We start from the raw sequence: 16,430 nt of genomic DNA on the forward strand, positions 1-16,430 counted from the left end.
CTTTCAGACCTACTGGCTCAAAATCTACACTTTAACCAGCTCTCCAATGTCTACTCTTGTAGTTAGACATTAGAGAAACACTACCATAGAGAAGACCATGGGAAGCCCTGTAGGAGCTCATAGGCTCTGACTTTCAAGCTGGCCAACACCCAGGTTGCTGTCTTACAGATAAACAACATTCGAACTAGGCCTTAAAGCATAAGTAAGACTTGAACATGCAAAGAAATGTTACCCTAGGCAAAATAAACATCACAGGCAAGGGCTAGGAGATAGAAAAGGCATAGAACAGATCCCGCAATCCCACCACTGGTTGCACATCCAAAGGAAATGAAATCAGTATGTTGAAGAGATGTATGCACTCCCATGTTTATTGGAGCATTATTCGTAGTACCCAAGATATGGAGTCAACCTAAGTGTCGATCAACAGACAAATAAAGAAAATGTGGTGTATAGATATACATACAATGGAATACTATTCGGCCATTAAAAAAAGGAAATCCTGTCATTTATGACAACATGGATAAACCTGTAAGGCATTATTTTAAGTGAAATAAGCCAGGCATTGAAAGCAAATACCACATCATCTCACTTACGTGTGGAATCTAAAAAAGTTGAACTCATAGAAGTAGAGAGTAGAATTGTGGTTACCAGGAATGTGAGGTTTGGGTGGAGCAGGGTGGGTTGGGGAGGTGTTGGGAAGAAAAAAAGACACAGGACATGTTTAAGAAACAATATGCTTGGCTAGCATGCATAGAACGTGAGGGTGAACAGTGGGGAATTAAGTTTTAAAAAGTTTTTGAAGTCCAATAATAGCCCTTGGGATGTCAGGATAAGAGGTTTTTTTGAGGAGTTTCTGTTTGTTTGTTTGTTTTTTGAGATGGAATCTCGCTCTGTCACCCAGACTCAAGTGCAGTGGGGCGATCTCAGCTCACTGCAACATCTGTCTCCTGGGTTCAAGAGATTCTCCTGCCTCAGCCTCCCAAGTAGCTGGGATTACAGGCGCCTGCTGCAACACCCAGCTAATTTTTATATCTTTTAGTAGAGACGGGGTTTCACCATGTTGGCCATGGCTGGTCTCAAATTCCTGACCTCAGGCGATCCACCCGCCTTGGCCTCCCAAAGTGCTGGGATTACAGGAATGAGCCACAGTGCCTGGCCTAAGAGTTATTTTTGATCAGAGGCATGATATGCTTAGAACCTGACTTTAGAAACATGATTTCACAACAGTATAGAAGGAACACTGTAAGAGAAGATTTGAAATGGAGAGTCTGTTTAAGAGGAGCTTGCTATTACCCAAACAAAAGGTACAAAGAGTCTGGATTACCATGGTAACAGTGGGAATGGAGGTACCAATAGGCAAATAAATAAAGCATGGCACTGGTTGGATAGACGAAGTGAAAGAAGGAGGAATCAAAGAGGAATTCAAAGTTTCCTGCCTGGGTGACCAGTAGTATGGTAGTACCATTAGCATTTTCAATTTAGGTAGAAGTGGAAGGATTGAGGAAGGAGGTAAAGAGTTTATTTTTAAGGAAGCAATTAGAATGTGGGACTAGGAATTAATGGTAAAGGCTAGAGCTCAAGATTTCAAGATCATAGTTAAGATTGTTGTTGGTTATTACACCAAAACGTAGTATTTCCCTTTTAAAAATAAATACATCTTTAAAAAATATTTTATCCAAGAGACAGTGTATAAAATTTACCAAGTGTAGCAATAAGACTTTTGAGAGAACTAAGCTTTAAAATAAAGTTGATGGGCCCATACAAATGAAATCCCAGCAGAATTAGGGTTGGCTTTGAAAAGTATGCCCTGATTATAGTGTTTCAACTGGAAATGCCCATTAGTGCTAGATTGTAGGGAAAGTATTTCTTGTCTTTCTAGTATACGTTTTCATGCTGTGGAGATTAGATAAAGAGAAATAAATCGCTCACCATATTTTAAATAGTTAACCTTTTATAATTAAAAAAGTTATGACTTAAGTAATTATTCAGCAGACTGTAGGAATGGTTTTCATTTCTCTTTAACATTACACGTTTAAGTAAATTTGTATTGGTACTACTGCCAGGAAATAACCTATTTATGGTTACTGCTGCCCATCTACAGAAGTTTTTCCTATTTTACAGTTTTAAAAAATCTCTGTAGTACTCAAAAACTTGTAAGGTTTGGTTATAAAATGAAAACAATGTGTAAGCTGTGATATGAAAGAGTCCAAATTTGGGAATGTAATTCCCTCTGTGATTGAAAGAAATACGGTGGGTTTTTTTAGTAACACTTAAAATATAAAAAGAAAGGCCCATGCTACCAATTCTTCATAGTATTCTTTTTAATTGGTTGGTGTTTTAAGCTAAGGTAATTACTGTTGGATGCCAGTTAGGTCCTAAAGTAAAAGAAGGTTAGAGAATAATTAAATTCTTACGTCCCAAGTTTTCAGTTTCAAGTCTGAATTCCACACAAATTCTGCTTGATTATTATTAGTCATTTGATTTTTTCTAATTACTGAACCACAACACCCACAGTTCTGTTACTCCAAGTCTCCTAATTTATTCATGCCGAGATGCATCTGCTATTTTTTTTAATTTTGATAATGTTTGATTACATATTTGTAAATGAATGTGCAGGTGAAAAAATGAATTGTGAAGAACACTTTAAGAATAGCATAGAAACAAAAATTTGCCTTTTTTTTTCCAAGCATGTAGTGCTATAAATTCGGAGATCTGACAGTTTACTGTTCAGGTAGAAATACTGACCTACTTAGTAACTTGAAAGAAAGTTTGAATATTTCTTTTATATGCTTACATATGAAATATGTAAATATACAATTACATTTGGTTTAATACAGTAGCTATACTAAATGGAGAAATCTCATTTGGTAGTACAATATGATAAAAACAACAGATATAAATATTGGGGAAAACAGGTAAGATGATTATTATTTGGATATGATAGAATGTGTTTGTAATCAAACATAAAAATCTAAGAGAATAAACTTAGAAAACTCTTAGAACTGTTTTAATCAAGAATTACGTAGGTGGTAAACATAGTTATATAAACTGAAAACAGTTGAAAAATATAATAGGCAAATCAGTTCACAGTAGCATCTAAAATTATAAAATATTCAGGAATTAACCATCACAAGAAATGTAAATGTATAAGTGTGTATGACTTATGTGAAGAAAACGAAAAACATTTGTAAATAAATTGGGACATACCATGTTTCCAAATGGGAAGAGTTAGTATTGTAAAGCTGCTGTCAGGCTTCCCAAAAGTTACTATAATTCTAGTAAGAATATTAATGTGAGCTTTGAAAAATTTGATAACGTGACATTGAAGTTTATCTTCATAAAATAACAACTAACATTTACTGAGTGTTTGTTATGAGTCACAATGGCAGAAAATATTTTTACCTATAACACAGAGTGAGCTAGTACCCAAAAATGATAATATTCAGAGAATTCCTATAAAATTATTTATTTTATTTTTGTTTTTTATTTCTGTAAGTTATTGAGGAACAAGTGGTGTTTGGTTCCATGAGTAAGTTCTTTAATGCCGATTTGTGAGATTTTGGTGCACCCATCCCTTGAGCAGTATATACACTGCACCCAATTTGTAGTCTTTGCCTATAAAATATTTTTTTAAAATAAGTTGGCAAAAGAGAAAACTCACTGAAGAAAAAGACAAATGGTATATAAACATGGAAAAGTTCTAGCCTTTTTAAGTAGTCAAAAAAAGTTAAAATAAGTAGAAAAATATTTTTTCCTTTTAAATAAAAAAGAATATTTTTAGGAAAATATACCACTAGTGGGAAAGTAATTGATACATTTTTGGAGGCCATCTTTCAGTTTTAAGTGCATATAACTCTTTAAACCACATGTTCTCTTTAAAGGATTTATTATGAAAAATAAAATTTCACAAAAACTTAGAGAAATATCTACAACCTGCTGTTAGATGTACAAAATTAAATTGTATTACAATGTTAAAATAATTCCTATCACGTTATCTTCTCTCCCTTTTTCAAAAGTATCTTTATCTTGCATATATGTCAACATATTGTGTTGGTAACTGTGTGTGAGGCAGGAGACTCCTATACTTTATGTAACGCCTGAATTATTTTCAGTTTTTGTGTTAAACAAGTAATACTTAGATCTAAGGTTGTGTTAGCTCAAAATAACAATGGCTTAAACAAGGTAGAAAGGTATGTCTCATATTTCAAGTCCAATATAAAACTTCAAAGACATTAGAGACCCAGGTTCCTTCTATCTTTCTGCTCTGCTTTCCTTGTGTTGGCTTTCTTCCTTCAGGTCACCTCATGATTCATTGTGATTGCAATAGCTTCAGCCACCTCATCTGAGTTTCATGCAACAGGAAGAGAAGAAAGGGCAAAAGGGGATAAATCAGTTTCCTTTCAGGATCCTTTCCATAAGTTCCACACAGCACTCCTGATTACAACCGGCCCTGGAACTATATGGATTTGAACTGTATAGGGCCACTTATACATGGATTTTTCTCATAAATATATTAGAATTTTTTTGAGATGTACAACAATTTGAAAAAAACCTCAGACAAACTGCATAGCCCAGAATTATTATTATTATTTTTATTATTAAAGACAAGGTCTCACTGTGTTACTCAGTCTGGAGTGCAATAGCATGATCATGGTTCACTGTAGCTTCCACCTCTTGGGCTCAAGCAATCCTCCTGCCTCAGCCCCCCGAGTAGCTGGGACTACAGGCATGTGCCATCATGCCTGGCTAATTTTTTGTAGAGATGGGGTTCACTATGTTGCCTAGGCTGGTCTTGAACTCCTGGGCTCCAGCAATCTGCCTGCCTTGGCTTCCCAAAGTGCTGGAATTACAGGCATGAGCCATAGCACCTGGCAGCCCAGAAATATTGAAAAAAAAAAAAGGTATGTCACAAACGCATAAAATATAGGAGACACTAGTCTGTTTTATCATTTGGTACCATAAAATGTACACTAATCTACTATAAAATAAAAATTTGTCAAAACGTATACATACATAGATGTACATGGCACCATTCTCAGTTGAGAAAGTTGAATTGCTTGATATGTACTATAGATTGAGGTCTGCAGCTGCTGTTGCCTGCCATTTCAGACAGGCAATTCACCTTGTAAACAGATAATGTAAACTTATTGTATTGATAAATAAGTACGGTACTATAAATGTATTTTCTTTTCCCTACACCTTTCCTAATAACATATTCTTTTCTCTAGCTTACTTTGTTGTAACAATATAGTATATAATGTATATAACATACAAAATATGTGTTAACTGTTTATATTATCAGTAAGGCTTTCAGTCAACAGTAGGCTATTAATAGTTAAGTTTGAGGAGAGTCAAAGTGACATACAGATTTTCACCTGTGACGGGTTAGCACCCATAACCCTCATCCCCATTTGTTCAAGGGTCACCTGTACATCTCATTTGGCAGAACGTAGTTCAATGGACACAACTAGCTGCAAGAAAGCTTATGCAGTGTGTGCAATGTGGTCTTTTAGCTGGGGTCATTGATACCTTTAGTAAAATCAGAGTTATGTTACAGCAGAAGAAGGGGAAGATGGACATTAAGAAGGTGACTATCAGATTCTGCCATAGAAATTTTTTCCAACAACCTTAACTACAGTTTCTCTTATATACATATATATACACACACAAGCATGTGTGCACATACATATATGATCTTTATTGTTCATCTCTATTTCATGTAATTACATTTTGAAATTGAATTCTCTGTGAAATATTTATGAAGCATCTATGTTGTTTAGGGCCACTTAATAAATCATGCATTTGACATTATTATTATTATTATTATTATTATTATTATTATTATTATTCAGGTTGTATCAGTGAAAAGTAATGATTTCCCCAATTGCCATGAATGTTTCTTTGAGGTGTTTGGAGATACATAGGACTGTGTTTAAGCCCCAGTGTCATTGCTTATTGTGTGTATGGCTAGAGGCAAGTCAGCCTCTCTGAACTGTGTTTCCTTATCTCTAAAATGAGGTTAAGGATTGTGATATATGTGAAGCATCTGGCACATGATAGGCATTTAATAAAATGATAGCTACAACCACTTCTGATGTTATTAATATTCTTGACTCCTCTCTCTTTTTCTCACATCTACTCAATCAGTAAACCATTCTGACTAAATTCTTGAATTAATCTGCCTCTTCGCATTGCCAGTTCCATTGCCTTACCTCCTAATTGGTTTGCTTGCATCTCCAGTCTTTCCCATTCAAATCAGTTTTCCATTCTGTAGAATGATCTTTCTAAAATGCATATTGGTCATGCATCAAAGAAAACTATTTTAAAAAAGAGAAAAGACAACCTACAAAGTGGGAGAACGTTTTTGCAAATCAGATATCTGATAAAGGTCTAATATCTAGAAAATAGGCATGTGTGGTGGCACATGCCTGTAAGCCCAGCACTTTGGGAGGCCAAAGCAGGAGAGGATCATCACTTGAGCCCAGGAGTTCAAGACCTGGGCAACACAGAGAGACCCTGTCTCTACACAAACACACACAGAATTAGCTGGGTGTGGTGGCATGCACCTGTGGTCCCAGCTACTCAGGATGTTGAGGTGAGAGGATCACCGAGGCTCAGGAGGTCAAGGCTGCAATGAGCCATGATCATACCACTGTACTTCAGCCTGGGCAACAGAGCAAGGCTCTGTCTCTTAAACAAAACAAAACAAAACAAAAATGAAAAGAAAGTATATAAGAATTAAAAATAGGAAAAAAAAAAAAAAGAAACTACAAAGAACTCTTGTAATGCAGCAACAAAAAGACAATCCATTACAAAATTAGGCAAGGACTTGGATAGAAATTTCCCAGAGAAGATATGCAAATGGTTACAAACACATAAAAAAGATGTTCAATCAATATTATTGGTCATTAGAAAAATGCAAATCAAAACCACAATGGCTATAATCAAAATAATGAAAAATAACAAGTGTTGCCAAGGGTATGAAGAAATTACTAGTGGAGATATAAAATGGTACAGCCACTGTGGAAAACAGTTTGGTGATTCCTCAAAAAGTTACACAGACAGTTCCCATATGACCCAGCAATTCTGTTCATAAGTATATACCCAAAAGAATTGAAAATCGGTATTCAAACAAAAAGCGTGTATATAAATGTTCATAGTAGCACTATTCACATTAGCTAAAGTTGGAGACAATCCAAATGTCTATCAGTAGATGAGTGGATAAACAAATTGAGGTATATACGTACAACATACTATTACTCAGTCATAAAAAGGAATGGAGTGCTGATACATGCTACTACATGGATGGACCTCTAAACCATGGTAAGTGAAAGAAGACAGATGAAAAAGGCCACATATTATATGATTCAGTTTATATGAAAAAAACAGACTAGGCAAATCCATAGAGACAGAAAACAGATGTGTGGTTGCCAGGAACTTGGGCAAGGCAGGAATGGGGAAGTAACAGCTTAATGTGTACTAGGTTCTCCTTTGGGGTGATGAAACGTTTTGGAATACAGGTGATTGGGGCACTAAATATGATTGAATCGTACACTTTAAAATGGTTAATTTTATGTTATGTGAAATGTACCTCATTTTTAAAAATGCAAATTGGTTCATGTCACTATCTTGCTTTTAAAAAGCCTTTGATGACTGACTTCTCATTGCCTTAGAATGAGGTCCAAACCCCATTTGGCTCCTGCTTGCCTCTGTAGCTTTATTTCTTATCACTGTTATGTTGTTGAAATACTGAGTAATTTGCAGTTCTTCTAACTTATAATGCTTTTTCTTGCTTCCTGGCCTGAAGCACTCCTTACCACTATATTCCCATCCCAACTCCTTTTCATTCAATTCTCAGCTTAACCCTTTCTCACTTTTGAGACCCTCACCATACCACGAAATGAGTGCTATTTACTCCTTCTTTATATGCCAGTAGAACTTTGTTCTTCTATCAAATGAATTTAAATTTTTTTTTTTTTAAGGGACCAGGTCTTGCTCTGTTGCCCAGGCGAGCTGCATGACACCATCATAGCTCACTGCAGTCTTGAACTCCTGAGTTTAAGCAGTCCTCTTGCCTCAGCCTCCTGAGTAGCTAGGACTCCAAGCACTCACCACTATGCCTGGCTATTTTTTTTTTTTCTTTTAAGATACAAAGTCTTGATGTGTTTCCCTAGGTGGTCTCAACCTCCTGGCCTCAAGTGATGCTTCCCCCTCAGCCTCCTGAGCAGCTGAGATTATTACAGTTGTGAGCCACTATGCCCAGCCTAATTATTACTTTTTAATTTCCTGGTTTTATAGCTAGTCTATAAGCTCTGTGAATTCAGATATTGTCTCATTTTATCTTTAGTACACTGCCAGATAAATGGTAGATGCTCAATAAGTATTTATTAACTGAATGAAATTATGCTATACTTGTATTTTTCTACCAAAAATGTAACTTTATTAAGTGGCCAATCATAAGCACTGTTATTAACTAATATTAACATAATATAAACTAAAATTTAAGGAAATGCAATGTCCTCTAAGGGGCACCTTTCTTCCTAATCTTCAGTTGTTCTCTATCATGGCACCCTTTGCCCCTCTCCCTTCCTTAAGGCTAACGGGATAAAATATAACCTCCTACGTCATTGATCATTTCCTTCCACCTGCCTCCAGTATTCTCGGAGTCATAACCTTTTCATGACAGAGTATGGCGCTGATGACAATTTGCTGTTTCCAGCTTGTTAAAAGAGATGAGTGATTTATTTTCTTAGTGCACTGAGTCTTGCATCTCTTTCAGTTATTTCCCCTGTCCTCTTGCCTTCACATCATACCTTTGAACTTCTGAAGTCTCTTCTTTTTACTTCCATGGCCATACATTCCCATGGTTCCCCTGACTTTTTGGCAACTACACACTCTGCTGCCTTTGCTATGAGCATTTCCAAGATTCAGCCCTTGCCTTTCTGCTCTTCTGTTTTTATACCTTTCTTTAAAAGTCTGTTTTCATAGTTTAGCAATGCCAACAACTTTGAAATCTCTTCATTTCCTCTCATTTGAAATGTATTATCATCTCCACTGTCTGAGACCTTTCCAGTTACATGTTCGTTACTTCAGATGCTGCTGTTCAAGAGTAAGCAATATTATCTACCCTACTTTCTACTTTTTCATGACAGTTCCCTCTACCAATTTGGTTGTAAGTGACACTCATTTTTCTAGGCATCATGTAGGTTTGAAACTTTGGACTCATCTCTCTTGCTGTTCTTCCACATCCAGCCATTCTCCTATGGTTTTTCCCTTTCCCTATTACTACTAAGTATCACATAATGTGTTCCTCCCTAGTGCATTCTTTATACTCTCACCCTGACTCTCCCTCTGTTTCCCCAGGTGATCCACAAGAAAAAGTTAGGTACATTTACTTAACCCCTATGTCCCCATCGTGCTTTGTGCACACTCCTTTTCTGTATGTTTTACACTGCGTTATGATTTGAGATTTATGGGCAAGTAAAGCCCAAATGTGAGCTCCTTGAGAGCAAGAAGAGTTTGAAAAATTCCTTTTATGTTAGAAATTTTGCTGGAATTAACATATGAAGTGTAGATTAACTTCTTTATTGAGATGTTTTAAGGATTCAGTAAATTAATATTTGTAAAATCATGCCTATATTGATGTTTAATTAGTAATGGTAGTAGAAAAACTAGTTTTAATGTCTTCATATGTAAGCCTCTAGTACCTTCTCAGGCAGTTTTCTAATTGCTATATGTTTGTTAATTTTGCTTTCCCAAGTATGTTTTATCAAAGTCAGTTCTTTAAACTTATTCTCAACCCCATAACACATAATGTTGTTTATATAGTCAATACTTTAAAAATCATGAAAGAAGTAAAATACATTGTTTTGAAATCCACTAGCAGTTATGCATTGATTGCTTAATAGTGAAAAATTAGTATATGCCATTTTAGCAGTTTGTGCTGTCTTATGTAAAAATTGCCATAATGGTGATATTAAAAAGATATTTAAATGGGATCATGGCATGTTATAGTGTGAACAAAGTTAACATGTTAATGTGGGAAAAAGAAACCAAAGAAATAGTGAAAGAAGTATGATGTGGAATAAGAGAGATACAGGGTGGCAAAAGCAAAGGCTAAGGGAACAGAAGAGAAGACAGATGTTGGAGTAGCTCTAAGTATGTTCAGAAAGTTAAAAACAACAACAACAAAAACAACAAAAAGTCCATTGGAGTTGACCTCCTGGAGATCCTTAAGAGTGTTAGTGAAGTGCCAAAGATCCCATCAGTGTTTGTAAAAGGGTAAATAAAGTGATAGAATTTGAGATACAGATTTTCCATATAAGAAACTTGACCATTAGCAGAAAAAAGAGAATGAGGTTAATGGGTTTAGTAAAAGCCTCTGTAAGATAGGGGGTACATTGGAGGGGATTATGATCACATAACAGACCAAATTCCAAGGATTTCTTAGAGCTGTGCAGACCGTACATGATGGGATAGCCATCTGGGGGTCTTTGTTGATAAACTGTTAAAAACGTTTCTAGTGTGAATAGCCACAAACATTTTCAGTGCTTTTTTGTTGGTTGAGTAAACCGAAGAGCACGAATGCAAAAGCAAAATTTGACGCCAAATCACAGAAGTTGCCATAAACACAGAAGTTCCCTAGTGAGGACACTGCCTGTGCCTGAATTTCATTTGTTTCTGCTGCAACCATTTCTTACGTTTTTCCTGGTAACTAGCCAGATTAGAACTGTGAATGAAGACAAACTGCTCTTGCCCAGATGGTAGATAAGATACAGGTAACTTGGGTAGATAGAGAAAATATTTAGGCATTTGATTTGGAATATCTTAGAATTGAAGAGATATGCTTACTCTTTTGTCATGGGGGTTTGCAACCTTAGTATATGCCTAAATCTACAGCTGCTCCTCATTTCCCAGATGGCATCTATGGCTGGGAGTACTTTTTACCATCTGTACTTCTCAAAGAGTTTATGAACTCTCTCTTTTAATTATTGGGAATGGAAAAACTAATTGGTAAAGTGGGTAAATGATGTAAAAGATTTTTAAAATTTGAATTAGTGCTTTTTATACCTATTTAGCTTTTCAAATAAGATCAGTACTTCAAGTCCTTTTTGACCTTCATCGTTCATTGTCTATCTACCATCTTTGTTGTTTGCAATACTCCACAATACTCCCTAATAACTGTTTTGTACATGGATTGGTATTTTGAGCCAAATTCCAAAATTTTTGCCTCCTTCCAATACTGTAGTAAGTACTGTTGTTGGCATGTACCCAGAACAACTAACACTGAATGGGTATGGAGTACAAACTTATGTGAATTGTTCCATTCATCTAAGTGCTTTTAAGTCAATAAAGTATAGTGTCACAATTTGTGAAAGTAATTTAGAAAAACATACTCTTAATATGTTTTGTCAATGTTTCCATTTATGTAAAACATTGAATAGTGGGAGAAGCAATTTCCCAGTTAGGAAATACTTTTATAATTGAAAATAATAGAGTGACATCTGACTCTAAAAATGAGCATATTCTCTGTCTAGATTTGGCATATTATTAACTTTTACTTTTCTTTTGGGCTTATGAGTCATAAATGCATTTCCTAATGATGTGTTGTAAATAAGTATCCTCTGATAATCAGTAGATACAATACCTATTCACTATCTTTTCTCTTTAGGCAGGTTCTACTGGGGAAAATTCTCTAGATAGTTTGTCCATTTACAAAATTAGACACTTGCCATCTTTGCTCATTTTCAAGTTCTCTGTTTACAAAACTATTAAGAAGGTGTGAAATGCAGCCAAACTTCCCAGTTTATGGGGAATGTCTGATGATTACATTTCCTACATGTTCATTGTTCGCACATGAAGAAATTTGGCAGCTGTGAGATTATAAAGTTCAGAGTATCCAAATCTAACCCTCACTGGGATTTTGGTTCCCTGCTTTCTGCCGCCACCATCTCACCCCCTTTTGTAACTCTTTTTGTGGTAAATGCTGTGTTGGCATTTCTTAAGGTTAGTGATCCTTAAATTTTCTTGGTTTTTTTTTTTTCCATTTATCAGATGCTATGAATAAATCATAGATTAAAAGTTCACCTGATACAGAGTCTTGTCTTCAGGCCATAACATACCCAAACTGTTAAGATTTCTTATGTGTGAAATTCTCAATAAAGAGGTTTTATATTGGTGCCATTATTGGGAGAGGAGGGCAGTAGTGGTAGCTAATCTAAATGTTATAATTATTTCAGAATTACTCTGCCAGAAAGTTATGCTCATACATGGAAGAGTTTGTAGCTAACTTTGAAAGTAGTGGAAAGTGGTTTTCATGTATTGTTTGGGTTAATTTAATTTTGATTATATTTGGTTTTTAGTTCAGGTAATTTTTTTGTTGAAAACTTCAAATGATAATTTCTTCATGGTTACTAAAGATCACTCATGTGGAGTAGTTTCAGATTTTTTTCTGAATACATGTATTACTTTTAGAGATGTAAAGATGTGAAATTACTGAGAGAGAAACCCATGTGATTTGTTTAGTGGATCAAAAGTCAGTAGCTCCTTTGATCCTAAGTGCCACTGATAGTTAAATAGATACTGAAGCTATGGGCAGGCTGGATTGATAAGAAAAAAGGAGACAGAGAAATGGGAAATTGGGAAGAACTGTGCAAACAGGAAAAGGAGAGAGCAACAGAACAGAATTAGTTAGTACCACAGTGCCATAAGTGCCACCTCAGGTACTTCCATTTCCCATCTCCTGAAGAATTCAGTAATAGTTTGCAAATGGTCAACACAATCATTTAGTGATCCTGTTTGATATTTTGAGTACTTTCTGTGTATTTCTTGTCTGTTTTCAAAATGATGATGCTGATAGTTTTTATTGCCCTGAAGGTTATTCTGAAGTTTAGCATAATTTTATTTGTTCAGTAAATTATTTGAATAAAAGTTGTATGAATGAAAATTCTGGTCATCATTATTTTTGGTGATTATCCTGCAGTGGGAATAGAGAAATTATAATTTTAAACTCTGTCCTTTGTGTTTCATTCACAGGCTGTAGAAGAAGAAGATAAGATGACACCTGAACAGCTGGCAATAAAGAATGTTGGCAAGCAGGTGAGGTGTACTGTTAATAAGTTATGCAGTTGCATAATAACATGTTCTTATAGAGTTAAAACTGTTTTAGGGCCTATATAATTTTTTTCCTGTACAATCTACGTTTTTCTTCTGTCATGTAAATGTGATACTAAATTTATTTGATGTCAGGTTCTCTATAGAGAAGTAAATCACAAATACCTAAGAAATATCGTCAGTGAAAATAATTTACTAGGAACAAATTAGGACACTTGTATCCTGAATTAATTTTTTAAGTATTATTTTTACCTACAGATAAATAAGATAATAGAAGGGTAGATTTATTTCATATGTAACAAGTTTTGTTAATCATGTACTTTATCAATATGTAGTTAATATTCCTGAGAAAGGGTAGAGCCTTATTAGGTTATACTGAGTGAAGAGAAAGGGCTTTAAGTATTTGCCCTTTCACTTTTCTAAGATGAAATATATATTTTAGTCTCTATTATCTGAGGGTGGGGGAAGACACCAACCAATTAAAGGAATCTACAGATTAATTAGACTGTTTTTTAAAGAATGTTGATTACATTTTTTCCCCATTTCATGGAACATGGTTATCATATTGCTGATGTTGGCAGAATCTTGATATTTCAGATGCAAGACACTAAGCTGTCTTTGCTTTCAGCCATCCTACCATATGCTCTGATCCCATCACATCTCACAAGCTATGTAGGTTTGGGCCAGGACCATTCTTGGATGGGAAATCTCTAAGAATCACCCAGCTGCCACAAGAAGTAATGTAGATAACTGAGGGAAGCGTGTTACCAATTCACTATAAAATGAATTACTCCAACAGAGCAGTAGGGGCAAAGGTCTGACTTTATCATAAGTCATAAATGAGAAAATCAAATTTCACTACCTTCTAAGTATTACAATTTAAAAACAAGTACCCCCAAAAAGCAAAATGAAATACAGTTCATTTTATTTTCTCATCTTATGTGATATCACCCTTGTTATCTTTTCCACTACTTATTTTAATCATAATACTAGATTACCAACTTGGAGCCTTGTACTTTATAGAATTCAGTAACTATTTTTTGAATAAATGCCTTTCCAAGGCCATAGTTTCTTGACACAGATTTAAAGCAGCAAATAAAAGGTCTAAATAAAAAATGAAACTGAAAAATATGTAATTGGCAAAGTTTAATAATCATCAGAATCATTTTTTAAAATATAGTTATTACCTCACTGGTTTGGCCTACTGCATGGCAAAAGCAAAACTGTCTGTAATGGAATTAAACCAATATCTTTTTTTCTCCTGCCAGTGTTTCTCAGTCTTTTTCACCTAAAATGCCCTAAGACTTATTTCTGAAATAAAAAATATATTGCAGTCTAGTCACTTGAAATTATTTGTAACATGTTGTATCTCTGGGTTGTTTAAAAAAAATAGTGTATTAAAATAAGGGTTAGAAAAGCATGGCCAAGAAATAATTCCAATAATGAACATTTGTTTAAAGTTAGGAGTCTTGGGTATTTTAACAATAACCGTAAGAATATAATCCTTTAAATTATAATTTTTCTATTGTGTGTAATATATATTCCTTATTTCAAAGCTCGGTAATTTTGCTCAAATACTTAATTCCGCCTAAAACATAAATACATACTAAGCATTTTAATTTAAATCACTTTATTACAATACAATTTTAAGCCTCCTTTTTAACTCAGTCTATTTCAAAAATAGATTTGATCAGGTTGAAGTTAAAGGATTGCACCTATATAATTTGCTATGATACATTTTTTCAAAATAGCTACATGAAACATTCTTAACATTTTAGAATTGATCCAAATTGTATTTAAATTCTTCAACTACAAACCGCAACTTTTGATCCAAGAATATTTTCTGAATCATTTAAAGCACTACTCTTGAAATATTAAAATTGTACAGAATTCTGATTTTTGCTATTATAATACATAGAAGAAGTGCTGAGAATTCACACTGAACTCTTACCCATTGGTATGTCCGCTTTGAATTAAGCATTCTCTCAGACATTCAAGATATATGAATGGTAGAGAATATACACATATATTCAGACAGGTATACATATATAAATGAAATTTTTTTAAAAATCAGATGATTGTGAGCTGTATAGAATTCGTTGTTACTCCTTATAAAAATCTCTGGTACACAGTCATTGCATTGTATAAATCAAGCTTTCATTGTGTAATCTATTATTTTATTGGCTACTTAACTTTTTGATTTAGAAATTCTAAGAATGTAACAGTATACTAGTAAAGTTAAATTGTAAAATATTTAAGTTAGGTCTGGCTTTCTTTACTAGTTTCATCAGCTACTGAAAAAAATTTAAGTAATTTATCTACCAGTAATATGGTTCTGTTTTCTCTTTCCTTATTTTTGTTCTTTTAGGACCCCAAACGTCATTTGGAGGAACATGTGGATGTACTTATGACCTCAAATATTGTCCAGTGTTTAGCAGCTATGTTGGATACTGTCGTATTTAAATAAAGCAACGAAAAACGCTATTAATGATGCTTTCAGTGTATATTCCTCTGTTGTTCCTAATGCTCAAAATCAAGGGACCTCTGAAGGTGTACTTGGCTAAATGTAAGACATCTGGCATCATTTGCAGCACTGTAACACCTTCAGTTTCAGTTGTGCAATCACTTCTGTTTCTTTAGTCAGGGTCTTTGCAGATTCTAAAGTTATACATGAATACATCAAAGTGGACAAATTTTGTTAAGATCCCATTTAATATTTGAAAAAATCAGTAGCACAAATATATTTTGATTGTCACTTACAAAATAAAATACATTTACAGTCTATGCCTCTTGAGGTCTTTTTGGCAATGGGTGGGATTGATGGAATAACATTTGACAGTGGTCTAGAAATCTCACACAAAGATATGTTTCCCTTTGCATTTTAAGATCTTATATCACATAAAACATCAGTGTGATAACAAAATTTCACAAATGTATAATTTCCATTAATGAGTGGCTACCTAATTAGTGAGTAACTCAGAAAAAATGTTGACATTTTATTAGCATTTGTCATAAGCTAAATATATACTCACTATCTTATAAACATATTATACTTTTAGGATTTTGGAAGAGTACATTTACAAAGAAAAGGGAGCAATTTTAATTTAGACTTTATCATGTTTTAAAAGAGTACATTTCTACCAACAGTTTTGAAACTGGGAATTGGCTGCTGCAAACTCTACTGGACTTTCATCTAAAATAACCACAGAAAGTATATGTCTAAAAAGCAAAATGAGAAAAGTAGTCATAATGTGAGTTTAATATAAGCTTATAAGCAATAATTTTGTTATTGTTTGGTCTCATCTTTTCTAAATTAG

The 16,430-nt window shown here is 34.4% G+C and overlaps 1 protein-coding gene across 1 annotated transcript in view; it reads left to right on the plus strand.

Moving 5' to 3' along the window:
* PSMD14 (proteasome 26S subunit, non-ATPase 14) overlaps positions 1-15,897 on the plus strand; it is a 102,404-nt gene extending 86,507 nt beyond the window's left edge. Inside the window, exons 11-12 of the mRNA XM_009237777.4 lie at positions 13,036-13,098; positions 15,482-15,897. Coding sequence (XP_009236052.1) covers positions 13,036-13,098; positions 15,482-15,580 — 162 coding nt within the window. The 3' untranslated portion in view covers positions 15,581-15,897. The remainder of the gene's footprint in view (positions 1-13,035; positions 13,099-15,481) is intronic.
* Positions 15,898-16,430: the final 533 nt, after the last annotated feature.

The sequence above is a fragment of the Pongo abelii genome, chromosome 11 (assembly GCF_028885655.2).
Source record: "Pongo abelii isolate AG06213 chromosome 11, NHGRI_mPonAbe1-v2.0_pri, whole genome shotgun sequence".
Classification (NCBI taxonomy): domain Eukaryota; kingdom Metazoa; phylum Chordata; class Mammalia; order Primates; family Hominidae; genus Pongo; species Pongo abelii.